This window comes from Eumetopias jubatus, unplaced genomic scaffold (assembly GCF_037043125.1).
Source record: "Eumetopias jubatus isolate StellerSeaLion01/CBP00866 unplaced genomic scaffold, mEumJub1_p1.0 scaffold_5, whole genome shotgun sequence".
NCBI lineage: Eukaryota > Metazoa > Chordata > Mammalia > Carnivora > Otariidae > Eumetopias > Eumetopias jubatus.
Window position 1 is genome coordinate 46,295,932 of NW_028274811.1, and position 16,537 is coordinate 46,312,468.

General features: G+C 36.1%; 1 protein-coding gene across 2 annotated transcripts in view; it reads left to right on the top strand.

The window, feature by feature from the left end:
* ZSWIM6 (zinc finger SWIM-type containing 6) overlaps positions 1-16,537 on the top strand; it is a 190,057-nt gene that overhangs the window by 150,906 nt on the left and 22,614 nt on the right. For both annotated transcript variants that reach the window (XM_028123914.2, XM_028123913.2), the window contains exon 5: positions 14,579-14,758. In XM_028123914.2, the coding sequence (XP_027979715.2) occupies positions 14,579-14,758 (180 nt within the window). The remainder of the gene's footprint in view (positions 1-14,578; positions 14,759-16,537) is intronic.

Below are 16,537 nucleotides of genomic sequence, written 5' to 3' on the forward strand. Positions count from 1 at the left end.
GTTAGGAAACAAAATGAGTAAGGGAAAAATAAAAAGCAGCCCAAGACTGCCTAAGACAGCTGAAGAAATGAAGTTATATAATGTAGGACCTGTTTCAGAAAATTTTGAGGATAGATCTCATACATTTCATATTCAGAATCACTATTCTATGTCAGTTTTATAACATATATTCAAATGGAATACACCTAACCAAGCATGCTTTTTCAAAGGGGCAAACAGATATAAGCCCACCTGGACTGTTTCAGTTTTTCAAAGCCTTGAACTGGAATATAAAGAACAGATTTATTGGGAGTCAGATGATCTTAAGTGTGGATTCTGATCCTCATATTTACTAACTGTGTAGCCCTGGACAGATCCCTTATCTTAGAGAGAACCTTAGTTTCCTCATCTGTAAAATGACCATAATGTGGATTCTTACGGCCTAAAATAAGATGATTAGATAATGCATGACATTTTCTTTTTCAAAAATTCCAGCAGTCTCTTGCCTATGTTGGGAAAGTGGACCCAGTAGGAAGCTTATAGGAGAGAGACATCATGAAGACCTAAGGAGTCTTCAGAAATAGATTTATGTAAACTTGGACTGTTGGATGAATCATAGAACCATTTGTGAAGACAGCTTAGTTAAGCAGCCAGTGCAGAGCCCAGGGAAAGTGATTATACTATGCTCTTGCAGGTTACCCCAGTTCACATTCCTTCCCCTCACTAACACTGACTGCCCTTTTCGTGTATCAAAATAAGACGTCTGTCATTGTGCCTTTTTTCTCTTTCTGATTTTTTCTGTCTTTCCTCCCTCCCTCAAAAAGGAGAAGGGTGGTGAGTGGTAGAAGAGCTGGCTCTGGTCCTTCCTACAGAACCAGATTCCCAGTAAGGTCAGGCTTGCCTGTCTTTGGTGAATTTTGCACATTGACCTGAAAGCACTGACAAATCAAATGGAATGGGAAGACTGCATATTAGATGAGGACCACAGGTTTGCCAGAAGGGAACATTCTGGCATTAACAGGATACCTGTTAACTGTTTTGGAATATCTGTGGTTTATTTTCTCAGTCTTTTCTCAGAGCCTGGTCAGATGATAATCAATTCTGTGCTCTTTTGCTTAGGGCTTAGTCCTGCTTGACTTAAATGATCTCCAAAGCTCTCTCGATACAGTGTACCTGAGGCATGATTTTGAAATTTTCCAAGAAGTGTTTTAGTGAATTAGAAACTAGCATACCAAATTTAAAGTAAGGAGAATGTTTTCACCAGTTAAACTTACACTTCAAACATGGGTGACTAACATATTAAGACTGAATTGTGCTGAGAACAATACTATAATTAGGGTCACAGTTTTTGTGTGGTCTGATCCAAGAAATTTTGTGACTGTAGTTTTGCTAGCACAACTAATTATACCAGTGATCTCCTATTTGTGACTGCAGTTAGGCATTTCATGGCCTCTAAATAAGTATAATTAGTTAATTGGATCATGCATGAAATTCTAGCCTCTCATAATAGCCTCTGAGAACAAAAATAAATTTGATAAATATTATGAATTGTTTTATAACTGTGGAACCCTGGGAAATACCACAAGTGATTGTTTTACTTCATCTGTTACTATTTCGTAAGAAGAAACATGATATTAAAAAGTAGGACTTAAGCTATGTAACAGTCTTCATTCTCTGCCTTTGAGACAGAGGCAAAAGGGAATCACTAACTTTTCTTCGTCTCAGCTTTAGAGAGGGTGGTGCTGGTTGCCCTGCTCCTCTGCCTTCTGCTCCCCACTTGCCACCGTGCCTGTGCTCTCCCCATTAGCATTAGATGCACCGTATCTTCTGGAAAATAGGGAGAAGAGCCACCTTTATCAAAAACTCCCAAGTATCTTTTATGGAAAATGTGCACCTTTTATTTTAACTACTGAATTGATTTGCATATTAACAAAAAACCCGTGAAGTAGAAGGGACTTTAAAAACAAGTGTCCCTGACTCTGGGGGTAGCACTAGAGAATGGCCAGCTGATTTATTCAGTCACAAATCCTCATGCTCCACCCAGCAATGCTCCCCACAGGCTAAGACACGCTCAGTCACACGCAGGTGCATTACCCTGGAAATGCTGACGCCACTCTGTTCCAGCAGACCAGACCTCAGAGTACATCGTATTTTCAGAGCGAATGGAATTCTTCCAATTTGAATAATCAGTCTTGAATTATTAGGTGAGCTTTTGATTGTTTATCTGTTGTTTTAATCTACAGGGAAATTACTTGTTTGCTGTGGCTGTCAGTTTTGAAAAATGTAGTTTTCTTTGGTTTAATTAGGCTCTTTTTAGGTGGACCTGTGTAGGTTTTTCTTTGAGATGCTTTCTCTACGTGGGAGGGACATGGTCTAAGTACATAAGAATACATGATTAAATAAAGTACAGGGTTTCTTAGCTGTGCCTTTAAGGTTTCTTCATAATTTTAGACAGTAATGTGCCCCTTCGCATTATACTGCTAAAACATGAGGAATGGAATGATGATTCTGTCAAGAGACAAAAATGGAATTTTTGGAATTTATGTATGCATAGCTGCACATACGAATCCTAACTTACAGATGTTCTTTTTGACCACATAGATTGGCAGAGGCTAAATACCCGACTGTTGAGAATATTGGTTTTTAGGGAGCATGAGTCTGGCTCCCATCTTTAATAGCAGCACAATACCATTCTTTTCTCTGAACTTCAGTTTCCTTCTCTGTACCCTCAAGTTTTCGTGAGGGTACAATGTGATCATGTGTGTAAAGTACATAGTACAGGGTTAGTGTGAGGTGAATATTCAATAAATGGCAGCATTTACTGTCAGGCGGATAAGTAAAGATACCATTCACTTTTAGAAGTATGTTCGCTGAACTAGATGGAATGATTCGTACCCTAAAGACACATTTTAAAACTTTAAATGTAGACTCTAATTAGAAACCTAACATGTGTAACCTGATATTGTTAGGATTTTCCTTGAAGGGATAAAAAATTAGCATAGAAACCAGCACTTAATATTACACTGTGTGTTGGGATACCTTTTATGCTGTTAAGTTTTCATAATGACTTTTTTGTTTTTTGCTTTATTTGCAACTCTTCTCATATGTTCAATGGTTTATTCAGGGTTGATTAGCTTAACTAACAACATTCTTATACTCATTAATAAATACCTTCATTTACCATTTTGTAATCTAGTAGATTTATAATCTTTTCTGGTAATTGGTGGTAGATAAAGATGGCCGCAGATCCTTTGCTACTCTCCCACCGAGACATGGAGTTTGTTCTCTCCTCTTGTATCTGGTCAATTTTTAAAAATTGTTTGACCAACAGAATATGGCAGAGTAGATGCTGGGCCAATTTCTAAGTCCAAACATCAAATGACTAGCAGGTTCACTTTCTTGTAGAAGGTTCCATCTTGAGTCCCTGAGTTTCCATGTAAGGAATCTGAAGTTTCACATCCTGAAGCTGCCATGCTCTGAGAAGGCCCATGCTTCCACATGAAGGGGCTGTGTTGAGGCAGGGGGAAAGTTAGGAGGAGAGCGTTTCTGACCTACAGAATCATGAGATACAATGATACATTCTGTATTAAGCCAGTAAGTTTAGGGTAGGTTTTTACATAGTAATAGATAACCAGAATAGTGGTTATCTCTCTAATAATACTTCCTGCTTTGGTTGTTTTCCTTTTTTTTCATGCTTTGGTGGTTTTCCAAATGCCAAATTTCTCTAGCAGTATAGGATATAACAATGTGTGAAAATGAAGTTCTATTATTTCAGTTTTTCCCTTATGTTGGGTTAAGTCTGATGTTTGTCAAAAGTGAATGCTTATTACTAATAAACAGTGTAACATGATCTTAGCATATTCCGCAACAGGGCTTGAACTCACGACCCTGAGGTCAAGACCTCTAAACTAGATCAAGAGTAGGACGCTCAACTGACTGAGCCATCCGAGCGTCCCTGCATCTCCATTTTTAATAATTTTTTTTTTTTACAGTAATTCTTTCTCACCTTTATATTCTCATTATACCAAATTTTACCTAGTTTGACTTCTGGGTTTTTCCTCCTCTGACGAATAACAACTTGAGTTCAGGTAACTTAATTTTGCGTCCTATAGAAGACTGCAGAACCTGGGCATTGAAAATGAAAAAGGGAGGCAGAGTGGATTGGATGGTAGCCAGAAGTTTTGGCAGAGATGCTAAGGAAGGGGGTGCTAAAGGAACAGTGTACACAGGCTTCAGCATTGCACTCTTTGTCCATCCTCTGGCATGAAGTTACCATGGGCAGAGAAAATGTAGGGATAGGGATGAGGTTGAGAGCCTCCTCCGTGCGAATAGTTAAGGACAAAATTACCCAAAGCATCTCAGACTTCTAAGTGGCCCTGTGGGCCCCAGCTGGGGCCTGGGAGGCTGGAGAGAACAATGCCTACCAGAAAACAAAACACATTTAAAAGCCTATTGTTGAAACTGAGGGAAAAGGAGAGACTAAAAGATGTTTCCTGCTAAAATCACACAGCAAGTGGAAATTAATTTACGGGAACCCATTATTACTAGCTTAAGTGTTTAATGTCACTGATACTTTGTTTCTTTAATATATTCTCTTAATTGTTTTATTTGATGAAATATAAAATACTTGTAAGGGTATTCACAGAATCACTTGCAATCTGAGCCCTCTAATCCTGTTCTAACCTTTGAGTCTCCGTGTCCTCAACGTCAAAATCTTCTGCACAGGGGTTTGCAGAGTGTACCTTTTAGAGCTGAGTGAACTCTGCAGTTTTCAAACACTTTAAGTCTAAACAGCCCTATGAGGTAGGTAGGAATTATTATTCCTATGGTTTAAGTAGGGAACTGCCACCTTAGAGACACTAAATGGGCGGGCCTGGGGCGTACCTTGCCCTTTACAGATCAGAGGTTGTATATCAAACATTTCTTCTAGTTGGAAATGTAGAACAGTGGGTATTTGAGGTGGGGCAAAGTGGTAGTAATTTGTACATCTAAATGTTTGATGGAAAGGACAGGCTTTCAGGGCATGTAGAATTCATTAATTCTTGTTACCCACATTTTCTGGGATTATGGGTGCTTGTGTGCTGGCACTGTTATTGGTGAAATACAGAAGTAACCTGAAACTTCTTTGTGATGATTTGTCTTCTGCCTCAGTGTGAGTCTGCCCACATTCGCTCACTGTTTGGTCAGTTATAGGATGTGAACAGGTTTAAGACTACTGAGTGGTTTGGAACTGTTCATCTTGTGCAAAAGAGTTCTTTCTTTCATCTTTTTCTTCTTCTCAGGGGAGTTGCCTTCCTAGTTTTGGTTTACTTTGGCTTGTATGTTACAGTGCATCTTTTTGGTGAAATCACTGCGTGCAGATTAGGTGGCTTACTGGAAAGAAGAGTAAAAGCATGCTGGATGGTGGAGAAAAGCTGGACTAGAGCTGAAATGTGCTTTTGGATAATTCAGAAACTGAATGATGCACACACCAGTGATTTGCTAATTGCCTTTATACACTTTGAGGCATTGAAGCTAGGAAAGCAATTTAAAAGTATTGAATTTGTTTTCATTGTAATTCATAGCAAATAATTAAGTGTCCTTTCTGAAAGAACCAATAATACTTTTATAGGTGCCAGGTCCTCTGGTAGGTGCTAGAAACGCTAAGTTCTCACTGAGTTCTGTGTAGTATTTTGGGTTGAATCTTTTCAAGGGTTAATGTTTCTGATGGACAGCAGAATGAAGTGTTTAATTATCAAAGAGCTTTATTTTTAAAACTACAAATGTTTCAGGCATGTGTTGGAGGAGAAGGAGATAAATGCCCAAAGTGAGACTCTGAATTAATAAAATTTGGAGAATGACTTACTCAATTTGGTTAATTTGGTTATTAAGGCTAATTACAGCTTTTGTAGTGGTGACTATTAAGATAAAAGACCATATCTATTATAGCTCTGAACTTGAATCTAACATTAAGAACATCCTTTCAGGATGAAACCTCTCTTTGGGGAGGTGAGCAATAGAAGAATGTTATAGGCAAATTAATAAAAGCTTGGCTTTTGAAATTTTTTCTCATTCTGTAAAATGGAAATTTTCTAATTAGAGAAATGTAAGCATTGAAAGTCTAGGATGGATTTCTTTTTTCCTCAAATCATAGAAATCATTACTTAAAGTTTCCAAGAACATTTAGCATTTTGCTTATAAGGACCATAATCTATTTGTGGTTTTTTTCTCTTTTTTTTTTTCTTTCTTTCTTTCTTAGAAAGGGAGAGAGAGAGCAGAGAGAGGGGGAGTCTTAAGCAGGCTCCATGCCCAGCATGGAGCCCAATGTGGGGTTCGATCTCAGGACCCTGAAATACAGAGTTTTTATTCATAATGAACACATTGAAGATAAATCACTCGTTTTGGAAAGACATTTGTCTTTCCACATTATTTGTCCGTATTAATTTACTTGTTGCCCTTTTACACACAACCTTGTTAATGCATTAACAACCTGATGATGAAACTACTAGTCACAGCACATCTTTCAGGGCAACTTCTTGATTTTAGTTTTGTCTGATAATATGTTCATTTAAGATTAGTAGAATTATAAGATAAAAACATCTTGGAAGAGAAACTTAAAATGTCCTTTTTTTTTTAAAGATTTACTTATTTATTAGAGAGAGACACACACAGAGAGTGGGGGGAGGAGCAGAGAGATGGGGAGAGAGTCTTAAGCAGACTACTCGCTGAGCAATGGAACCTGATGCAGGGCTTGATCTCACAACCCTGAGCTGAAACCAAGAGTCTGACACTTAAACTAACTGCACCACCCAGGTGCCCCTGAAATATTTCTTAATTTTTAAGCATTAGCTGTTGAATATTAGGATTTTACTTTTTAAAAAGGTAATTTGATGATTTGGAAATTTTTTTAGTTCAGTGTAGCCTCATATATATCAATGGCAATTTTTGATCCAATATATAGCTTTTATTTAATTACTTATATGTAACTTTTTTCATGTTGTTAGGGTGTCCATCAATCCACAACCTAAAACCAGGTAAAGTTATATCTCATTGTCCAGTGGTCTTCAATGGAAAAGGCTGTCAATTTTAGGTTCTTTAGGTACCATTTGGATTTGTCCCTTGCGTTGTTGACAGTGTGTGGTCATGTTTCATTAGAAGCTGATTTTCTGTTTCTGGGCATGGGAAAGGCATAGGATTAATAAGGTAGTGATTTATGCAATGTCCATTGGCTTGTTAGAGGCTTCCTGCTGAAAGAACGCTCATACTTAAATCTTTGGAGTACCAGTAGTCAGTATTGTTTGATACAGGTATTATGTAGCAGTAGTTTGCTTTGAAATTTGCATACAGTAAAATTCTTACTATACTGTAAAATATACTATAAATACTATGAAAATACATACACCTGTGGTGTTGGATCATCATGGAGAGCAGGCCTGCCATTGCAGCATCCAGCTGGGGGCTGGGGGGTATCCAAAAATGATACTGTAGTGCTGCAGGGTTCAATAAATTGGGGTTAGGGCAAGATGATACAGTATGTGAGAATGATGGTGTAAAAGAAGCCATAAGAAGACCTCCTAAGAATCTTTATTATGACAGGATGATTCACATTAAGAGAGCACTGCATCTGACCACGAGGCAGCAGATTTTGCATAAAAAGCAGTGGACCGGGCACCTGGGTGGCTCAGTCAATTAAGCGTCCGCCCTCGCCTCAGGTCATGATCCCAGGGTACTGGGATCAAGTCCCACATCAGGCTCCCTGCTCAGTGGGGAGTCTGCTTCTCCCTCCACCCCTCCCCCCTGCTTGTGATCTCTCTCACACGCTCTCTGTCTCTAATAAATAAATTTTTTAAAAAAATCATTAAAAAAAAAGCAGTGGACAAAATATGAGGTTAAATTCTACCTTGAATGATATCTGAAAGAGGTTAGGCAGGAAAGGAGAGAGAGAGAAAAATGGGCAAAGAAAGAATCATGTAGTTGAAATCTGTGGTTGCACCTGTCCTCAGAGTATTTTTATGAAGTAGATTAAACCTGAAATGTACAATTTAGAACTCTTTGGACTGCAAATGTATTACTTTACATAAGTGTCTATTGTAATTATTAAGAAACACATACATCTGAATTTTTTGCTGTACAGTTTTGAGTTTGGACAAATGAATAGAGTCCTGTAACAATCACCACAATCAACATATGAAATGGTTATATCCCCTCCAAAAATTCCCTCACACTGTCCCTTTGTGTTATTTCCATTGCTGACTCTCAATCCCTTGCATTGGTGATCAGTTCCTTTAATCTTACCTTTTCTAAAATGTCCTATAAATTAAATAATGAGAGTGTATATGTGTGTACACCCACGTATCCTTCCTTTTGATTCTGGCTTCCTTCACTTAGTATAATGCATTTGAGATGTTATGTGTGTGTCAGGGGTTTGTTTCTTACTACCGAGTAGTAGTCAGTTATATGAATGCATCAGTTTGTTTTTCCATTCACCAATGCAACGACATTCAGGTTGTTTCCAGTCTTCTGCATTTATGAATAAAGCTGCTGTAGAGAGACTCGGGTGGCTCAGTCAGTTAAGCATCTGACTCTTGACTTCGGCTCAGGTCACGATCTCAGGATCCTGAGATGAGCCCTGCATCAGGTTCAGTGCTGGGTGTGGAGCCTAAGATTCTCTGTCTCTCGGTGTGATGTTGAACACTAGAGGTAAGAGCAGATATCTTTGCCTTGTTTTGATCTCAGAAAAAACGTTCAGCCTTTTGCTATTATGATGTTAATGTAGGATTTCTTTTGCAGATGCCTTTATCAGGCTAAGTTATCTTCTCTTCCTATTTTGCTGAGAGTTTTATTTATTATGAAGTAATGTTGAATTTTGTCGATTGCTTTTTCTTTCTTTCTTTTTTTTAAAAAGATTTTATTTATTTATTTGAGAGAGAGAGACACAGCGAGAGAGGGAACACAAGCAGGGGGAGTGGGAGAGGGAGAAGCAGGCTTCCCACTGAGCAGGGAGCCAGATGCAGGGCTGGATCCCAGGACCCTGGGACCATGACCTGAGCCGAAGGCAGACCCTTAACGACTGAGCCACCCAGGCGCCCCATCAATGGCTTTTTCTATTGAAGAAAATTGCTTTTTCTGCATCTGTTGAAATGGTCATGTTTTTGTTTTTGTTTTTTTCTTAGTCTGTTAATATAGTGAGTTACTAACTCTGATTTTTAATGTCAAACCAACCTTGCTTTCCTGGGTTAAACTGTACTTGGTTGTGGTGTATTTTTCTTTTTGTATATTTCTTAATTAGATTTTCTCATATTTTGTTGAGGTGTTTTACTCCTATGTTCTTGAGGGATATGTAATTGTATTTCCTTGTAATATCTTTGTCTGGTTTTGGTATCAGGGTGATGTTGGCCTCTTAAAATAAGTTGGAAACCATTTTCCCTTCTGTGTTGTCAGGAAGGTATTTTATAGAATTGATATTCTTTCTTAAATGTTTTGTATAATTTTCCAGGGAAACATCTGAACCTGCATTGTTAGAGATTTTTAAATACAGATTTAATTTCTTTAATAAATTTATTACTATTCAGGTTATTATTATTGCTTCCTGCGTGAACTTTGGTAATTTTTGATTTTTGAGGAATTTATTTATTTAATCTAATAAGTAGAATTTATAGGCATAAAGTTGTTCATAGAATTCCATTATGAGCCTTTTAATGCCTCTGTAGGAATTATAATGATATGTCCTCTTTTATTCCTAATACTGATAGTTTGTCTTTCTTTTTTTCTCTCTCTGATTATAGGTTTATTGATTTCATTAATCTTTTGGTTTCATAGAATTTGGGGGGTGGGCAGTTTTCAATTTAATTAATTTCTGGTCTGTTACTTCCTTCTGTTTGCTGGCTTTGAATTTCTCATTCTCTTTCTAGTTTCTTAGGGTGGATATTTAGATTATTGCTTTGAATTTTTTCTTCTTTTCCAGTATAAGTATTTAATACTGTACATTTCCCTTTTTAGCTCTAGGTCACAAATTTTGATGTATTTTATTTGTGTTTTCATTCAGTACAGAGTATTTTCTGATTTTTCTCATCACTTCCTCTTTTAGTCATGAGTTATTTATAAGTGTTACTTAGTTCCCAGATATTTGGGGATTTTCCAAATATCTTCCTGTTATTGATTTCTGGTTTAATTCTCTTACATCAGAGAATATACTTTGTATGATTTCAGTTCTTTCAAGTTTGTCAAAGCTTGTTTTATGGCCTAGAATACGGACTATCTTGGTGAATGTTCTTTGTGCATTTTTAAAAGAGTAGTATTTTGTTTTGTTTTTTCTAGTAATAGTAGGTGGAATGTTCTGTAAATGTCAGTGAGGCTAAATTGGTTGATAGTGTTTAGGTATTCATCCTTGCTAATTTTCTGTCTATTTGTTTTATTAGTTATTGAAAAAGGGCTGTTAAAAGTTTCTAAATATATTTGTGAATTTGTCTATTTCTCCTTTAGGCTTTAAACTAAATACTTAAATGTATTTTGAAGTCTTAATGTTAGGTTTAGTTTTATCCATTTAGGATTCTCATGTGTTTTTAGAGAACTGACCCTTTCATCCTATTATGTCTCACCTTATCTGATGTAACTATTCCTTGTTCTGAAATCTACTTTGTCTGATATTAATATGGCCGCTTCAGGTTTATTTTGAAAGTGTTTGCATAGTATATCTTTTTCTATCCTTTTTCCGTTTAATCCATCTATGTCATTATTTTTAAAGTAGCTTACTTGTACATAACATAGAGTTGAGTCTTGCTTTTTAATCTGATTTTACCATATCTTCTAATTTGTATGTTTAGACCATTTACATTTAATATAATTATTGATGTAGTTGAATTTAAGTCTACCATTTAATACTTGTTTTCTGTTTATCCTCTTTGTTTTTATTCCTTTGTTCCTTCTTCCCTGCTTTCTCCTCTCCTACTTTGGATTGTTCTAACATTTTTTAGTATTTCACTTAATCTGTTGTCTTTTTTGTTTGTATCTCTTTGTATAGTTTTAATGGTTTTGGTATTATAATAAACATACGTAACCTTAACCAGTCTACTTTGATTTGATATTTTGCCACTTTAAGTAGAATGTAGAGTCTAACAATCTTATAGGTCCCTTTACTCTCCCTTCTTTATGTTATAGTTTTTATGTGTATTACATCTACATACATTTAAAATGCAGCAAGGGAGTGTTCAAATTGCTGCTTTCAATAGTCACATTTATTTTAAAGAACGTAAAAGGACAAAAGCAGTTCGTTACATGTAGTCAGGTATTTATCATTTCTATTGCTCTTCTTTTATTCCTGTATTTCCCAGTTTCCCTCTGGTGTTATTTTTCTTTAGCCTGAAGAACTTCCTTTAGCATTTCTTCTAGAGCAGGTCTCTTTGGCAGCAAATGCTTAGTTTTCCCTGATATGAGGACACCTTTATTTCACCATCATTCCTGAGCAATATTTTTGCTGGATATAGAATTTTGTGTTGACACTTCAGTTTCTTTCAACACTTTTAAGCTGTTGTTCCGCTCTCCTCTGTCTTCTATGATTTCTGATGAGAAATCTCTAATTATTTGAGTCTTTCTTCCATATACAGTGTTTTATTATTCTTTGCTTTGAAGATTTTTCTCTAGCTTTGGTTTTCAGTGATTTGATTATGAGATGTTTGGGCATGGTTTTCTTTGAGTTTACCCTTTTTGTGGTTGGCTGAACTTCTTTGTTCTGTAAAATTCATATATTTTTCCAAATTTGGAAGTTTTCAGTCATTATTTCTTCCACATTTTTCTATATTTATGTCTCATCCTCTGGGACTCCAGTGACACGAATATTATACCTTTTGATGTTTTCCCACTTGTCTTTAAGGTTTTCTCTGTTCTTCAGATGAGATCATTACTATCTTCATATTCACTAACTTTGCTCTTGATCTCATCCAGTGAATTTTTTATTTCAGGTATCTTTTTCACTTCTAAAATTTCCATTTAGTTCTTTTTATAGTTTGTGTTTTACTCCTTTCATTAGTGTTTACCTTCATCTCATGGAGCATAGTTAAAATAGTTGCTATAAAATCTCTGACTGATAATTCTAACATCTGGTTCTTAGTGGGCATCTGTTGATTGTTTTTTCCCTTGAGAATTGATCACATTTCCTTGTTTCTTTGTAAGCCAAGTAATTTTGGATCCTGGACATTTGGGGTACTGTGTTGTGAAAGTCTAGATCCTTTTTTTTTTTTTTTAAGATTTTATTTATTTATTTGAGAGAGTGCAGAGTGAGAGAAAGCATGAGTGGGGCAGATGGGCAAAGGGAGAGGGAGAAGCAGGCTCCCTACTGAGCAGGGAGCCCGATGTGACGTTGGGCTCGATCCCAGGACCCTGGGATCATGATCTGAGCCAAAGGCTGATGCTTAACCAATTGAGCCACCCAGGCGTCCCCTGAAAGTCTGGGTCTTATTAAAGTCCTCTGGAGCATTGTTTTGTTTTTTAAAGCGTACGATCAACAACCAGGATAGATTCAGACTATAACTTCTGTTTCATCTTCTTTGGGTGACAATATCCATAGTTTTCAAAGTTTTGCTCTGCTGCCTTTGGTCTTTCTGGTGCACAGGACTTAGACCTGTTGGTAGATAGCATCTAGGGATCTACCTCTTCAGCTCCTGAGTGTGAGGAGGGCCCCTTTTCCCAGTTCTCTCACGAACTCGATGAGATTTCTCTTAAGTTTTTGCTGTATGTGCCCTCTGCAGAGTTCCCCAAATGGAGTTAATCTTCTCTCAAAGCCAGGACAAAAGAGGGGAAAAAAGTAACAGGAAATCATCCTGATATGGCTTACTTAAAATTTTATTTCTCCAGTCTGCTTGCTTTTATTTTACTTTGTAGAGTGCTCAGGTTGCTGTTTTTTGTGTTCATGGGGAGAGATAAGCTCTAGTGGGTTTATTTCATTTTAACTGATCACATTTTGTTTTTAATTGGCATTTAAAAATATAGAAATGTAATTTTTAGATATCTGTGGCTTGAATAGGTTGTAGCCATTTTTATTTTCTGTTGGTAAAAGTTATATGATATTTAAAATATCAGATTCTGTAATTGAAGAAGCCCTTGCTAATTTTATTTTAATTTTACTGCGTTTTTAATTTTAATCCCAATATAGTTAACATACAGTGTTATGTTAGTTGCAGGTGTACAATATAGTGATTCAACAATTCTGTACATTACCCTGTTCATCGTTGTAAGTGTACTCTTTAATCCCTATCACCTATTTTACCCATTCCCCACCCACCTCCCCTCTGGGAACCGTCAGTTTGTTCTTTATAGTTAAGAGTCTGTTTCTTGGTTTGTCTCTTCCTCTCCTTTTTTCCTTCATTCATTTGTTTTGTTTCTTAAATTCCACATATGAGTGAAATCATATGGGATTTGTCTTTCTCTGACTGACTTATTTTACTTAGCATTTATACTGTCTAGTTCCATCCTTGTTGTTGGAAATGGCAAGGTTTCATTTTTTTATGGCTGAATATTATTCCATAGTGTGTGTGTGTGTGTGTGTGTGTGTGTGTGTGTGTACATGTACACACCACATCTTTATCCATTTATCTATTGATGGACACTTGGAAAACTTGCTAATTTTAAATGTGGAAGGATAGAAAGCTTCTCTTTTGGACAAAAACTGCTCATTTGTACCTTTGTTATTCACTTAGCTAACATAGTGGATTAAAATAGACACAGATACACATACCTTTTCAAAGAGAAAGTGTTGTTGAGAACGGGTTTGAAATACTAGAATCCGTCTTGTGTTGAAATTAGTAAAGTAAAGCTTGAAGTTTTAGAACTTATGAAATAATTGTTTGAATTAGCTATCTCTGAAGAATGTAGAAAGGAATAATAAATTTTATCAGTACTTAATTCAAATTATGAGTTATGCCTTCTAAATTCATTATGGCTTTTCCTTTTAAAAACAAGTGAAATTTTGATGCATGTTTAATGATTTCATTCACATAAAGACATAAATTTAGTGATTTCACTTATAATAAGATTAGTTTCTGGTTAAATCATTCAGGGAAGTATGTTTAAGTGAAATTTTTTTAAGATTTATTGATATATAAATACACATTGATATATAGATATGCATACTAATTTAAAAACATAATAAAGTTTGGAAAGCTTATAAGAAGACTAGGAAACTGTGTCCATTTTATACCTTTATGATTTTATTATAAAAAGGGAAATTTAATTTTTGCATTGAAAAACAATTTAGAGTGGTTTGTTGCAGCATTCATATATAAAACCTGTTTGTAAATTAAAGTGGCAAATTGGACTGTAGGGTTGTATTCTTTATGGACATTTTTGTCCAGAATGTCACACAAGTAAGAAGGTGATTACAGTTATCATTTGAAATATCTTTCATCTTTATGTGTAACATGGTTTGGATATTTGGTTCAAATTCGGGCTCTATTGTTCTTCCATTGAACTCTGTATGAGATTTATCACTTGGATTAAGGAGAGAATTGAGTTATAAAAATGGCAGACCTGAGTCCATTTTGAAAGCATTTAAAATGTACCATTATTTATTAGAATTGGAAATTTTTATAATTTTTGAAATTTACTTCCCTCTCTCCCTTTAAATTAGGTGCTCTGTGGATGTGTATAGTTTTAAACCCCCACTGCAAGTTGGAGCAGAAGGCCAGTTGGCTAAAACAGCTGAAAAAGTGGAACAGTGTTGATGTCTGTCCATGGGAAGATGGAAATCATGGCAGTGAATTACCCAACTTAACCAATGCTTTGCCTCAGGGTGCAAATGCCAACCAAGGTGAGTCCACAGTAATATTCTGCTCACTTTGTATCAACCTAATTGTGCATATATGCTTATAACAGTAACTCATAATATATGTAGGAAAATTATTTTGCCACCTAGAACTTACAGTAATTTAAGGCATTCATATTTTGAATATGAATGTATGCATTTTTAATTTTTATCTGATTCCTTTGTGTATGTTTGTCCATACTATCAGAATACAGAGAGATATTATACTTTTATGTATTAGTATGTGTTAAAATTCCCTATTAATTATTTAATTTTGGAAATAATTAAAATCATGGAATAGGGTGGTAATATATTACCTTGTAAAACTAAATATTGAGAGGCTTGAGAAACTGTGTGTTTTTATCTCTCTTGGTACACACCAATTCATATTGGGGTTGCTTTGTAATTTCATCATTAAAAATTGTTAGTTTTAATAATATAGCAAATAAACATTTATGACCAGGCTGGAGGGGCATGAGATTCTGTTGGCATTTGGAGTAGGAAAATTCTTTATTGTAAAGGACTGTCTAGCATACCTGTTCCCACCTGCTGTAAGCTAATAGTGCCCTCCAATCTTTGGGACAACTAAGAGATTTTTCGGACATTTCCATATGTCCTCTTAAGGACCTGTGTCTCTCATTTCTGTGCTGTTTTTTCAGCCTTTCCTTTTCTGTTGGACCCACCCAATTAGATGAAGTTCCTCTCATCTTCCAAAAAACCCCAAATCCTTTGTTGGCCTCATTTTCCTTTCCAGCTATTGTACTGTTTTCTTCTCTCTTTCAGAACCAAGTCCTTAAAGAAGTTAAATCTTACAAATAAAAATTTAATTCACCAATTCATGTCACTATTTTTGTGTGATTTTGTGCTCCTGCTGCCTTTTTTGGGTATCGGGGAGAGAGATGCTGTGGGGGATTTGACAGACTTTAAAGTTACGATCGGTGTAAGGTGGGAGTTAAATGACCCTGGAAGGATCCAGAATCGCAGTTGTCATTCTGTATGTGCTGGCCCTATATGAGGCTGGTTCTACTAGAAGGAGGTGGACATTGTGTTGAGTATGAATGTTAGCATAGTGTTTTCAGTCTCTACAAAGAGAGAAAATGAGATGTATTACTCCATAGGGATTGTCCAATCAAAAAGAAGTTTTAGGACTTGGAAAAGATCTGGCTTTGCTTTGTCTAGAGTTATTTGCCTTGGGATTTTAGTATTTGAAATCTGTCATATCTTTATTGCCCATGATTATTTTGTTTAATAACTTCAAAGAAAATAAATATACTCCGTTTCTTTTTTTCCAGAAACTTAGAATTTTCAAATTTAACAATTCAACATTTATTTCCTTCCTTTGCTAGGAAAGGGCATGCCTATATCTACATAGGTAATCTCTTTAATCTCCTTTTACTTAACTATAGTTGGAGGTTTCTCTGTATTTCACTCCCCACCTAGTTTTTGGGACTGCCATCCTAACATTTTACAGTTTACTACTTTACTTTACATTTGGTTACTTTCTCTTTGATTAAACAGAAAGATTCCATGGACTTTAGAGAGCCTTTAAGAAGATGTCCAGCCTCCAGATGAAATTTCATTTCATATTTGGTTTGGTCGAGGCACATGAAGTCAGAATCTAGTTTCTAAGGGCTATGTTTCTCGCTATTGGGTGTAAAGGCACAGGGTTCCTGTTTTTAGCAGAATATCCACATCCTCTAGAGGGGCTGTCAGAAGAGACATCTGTACAGAGGGACACTGATGTTCGGCCTGCATACCTGTATTGGAATGCAGGGGAGAGTCTGT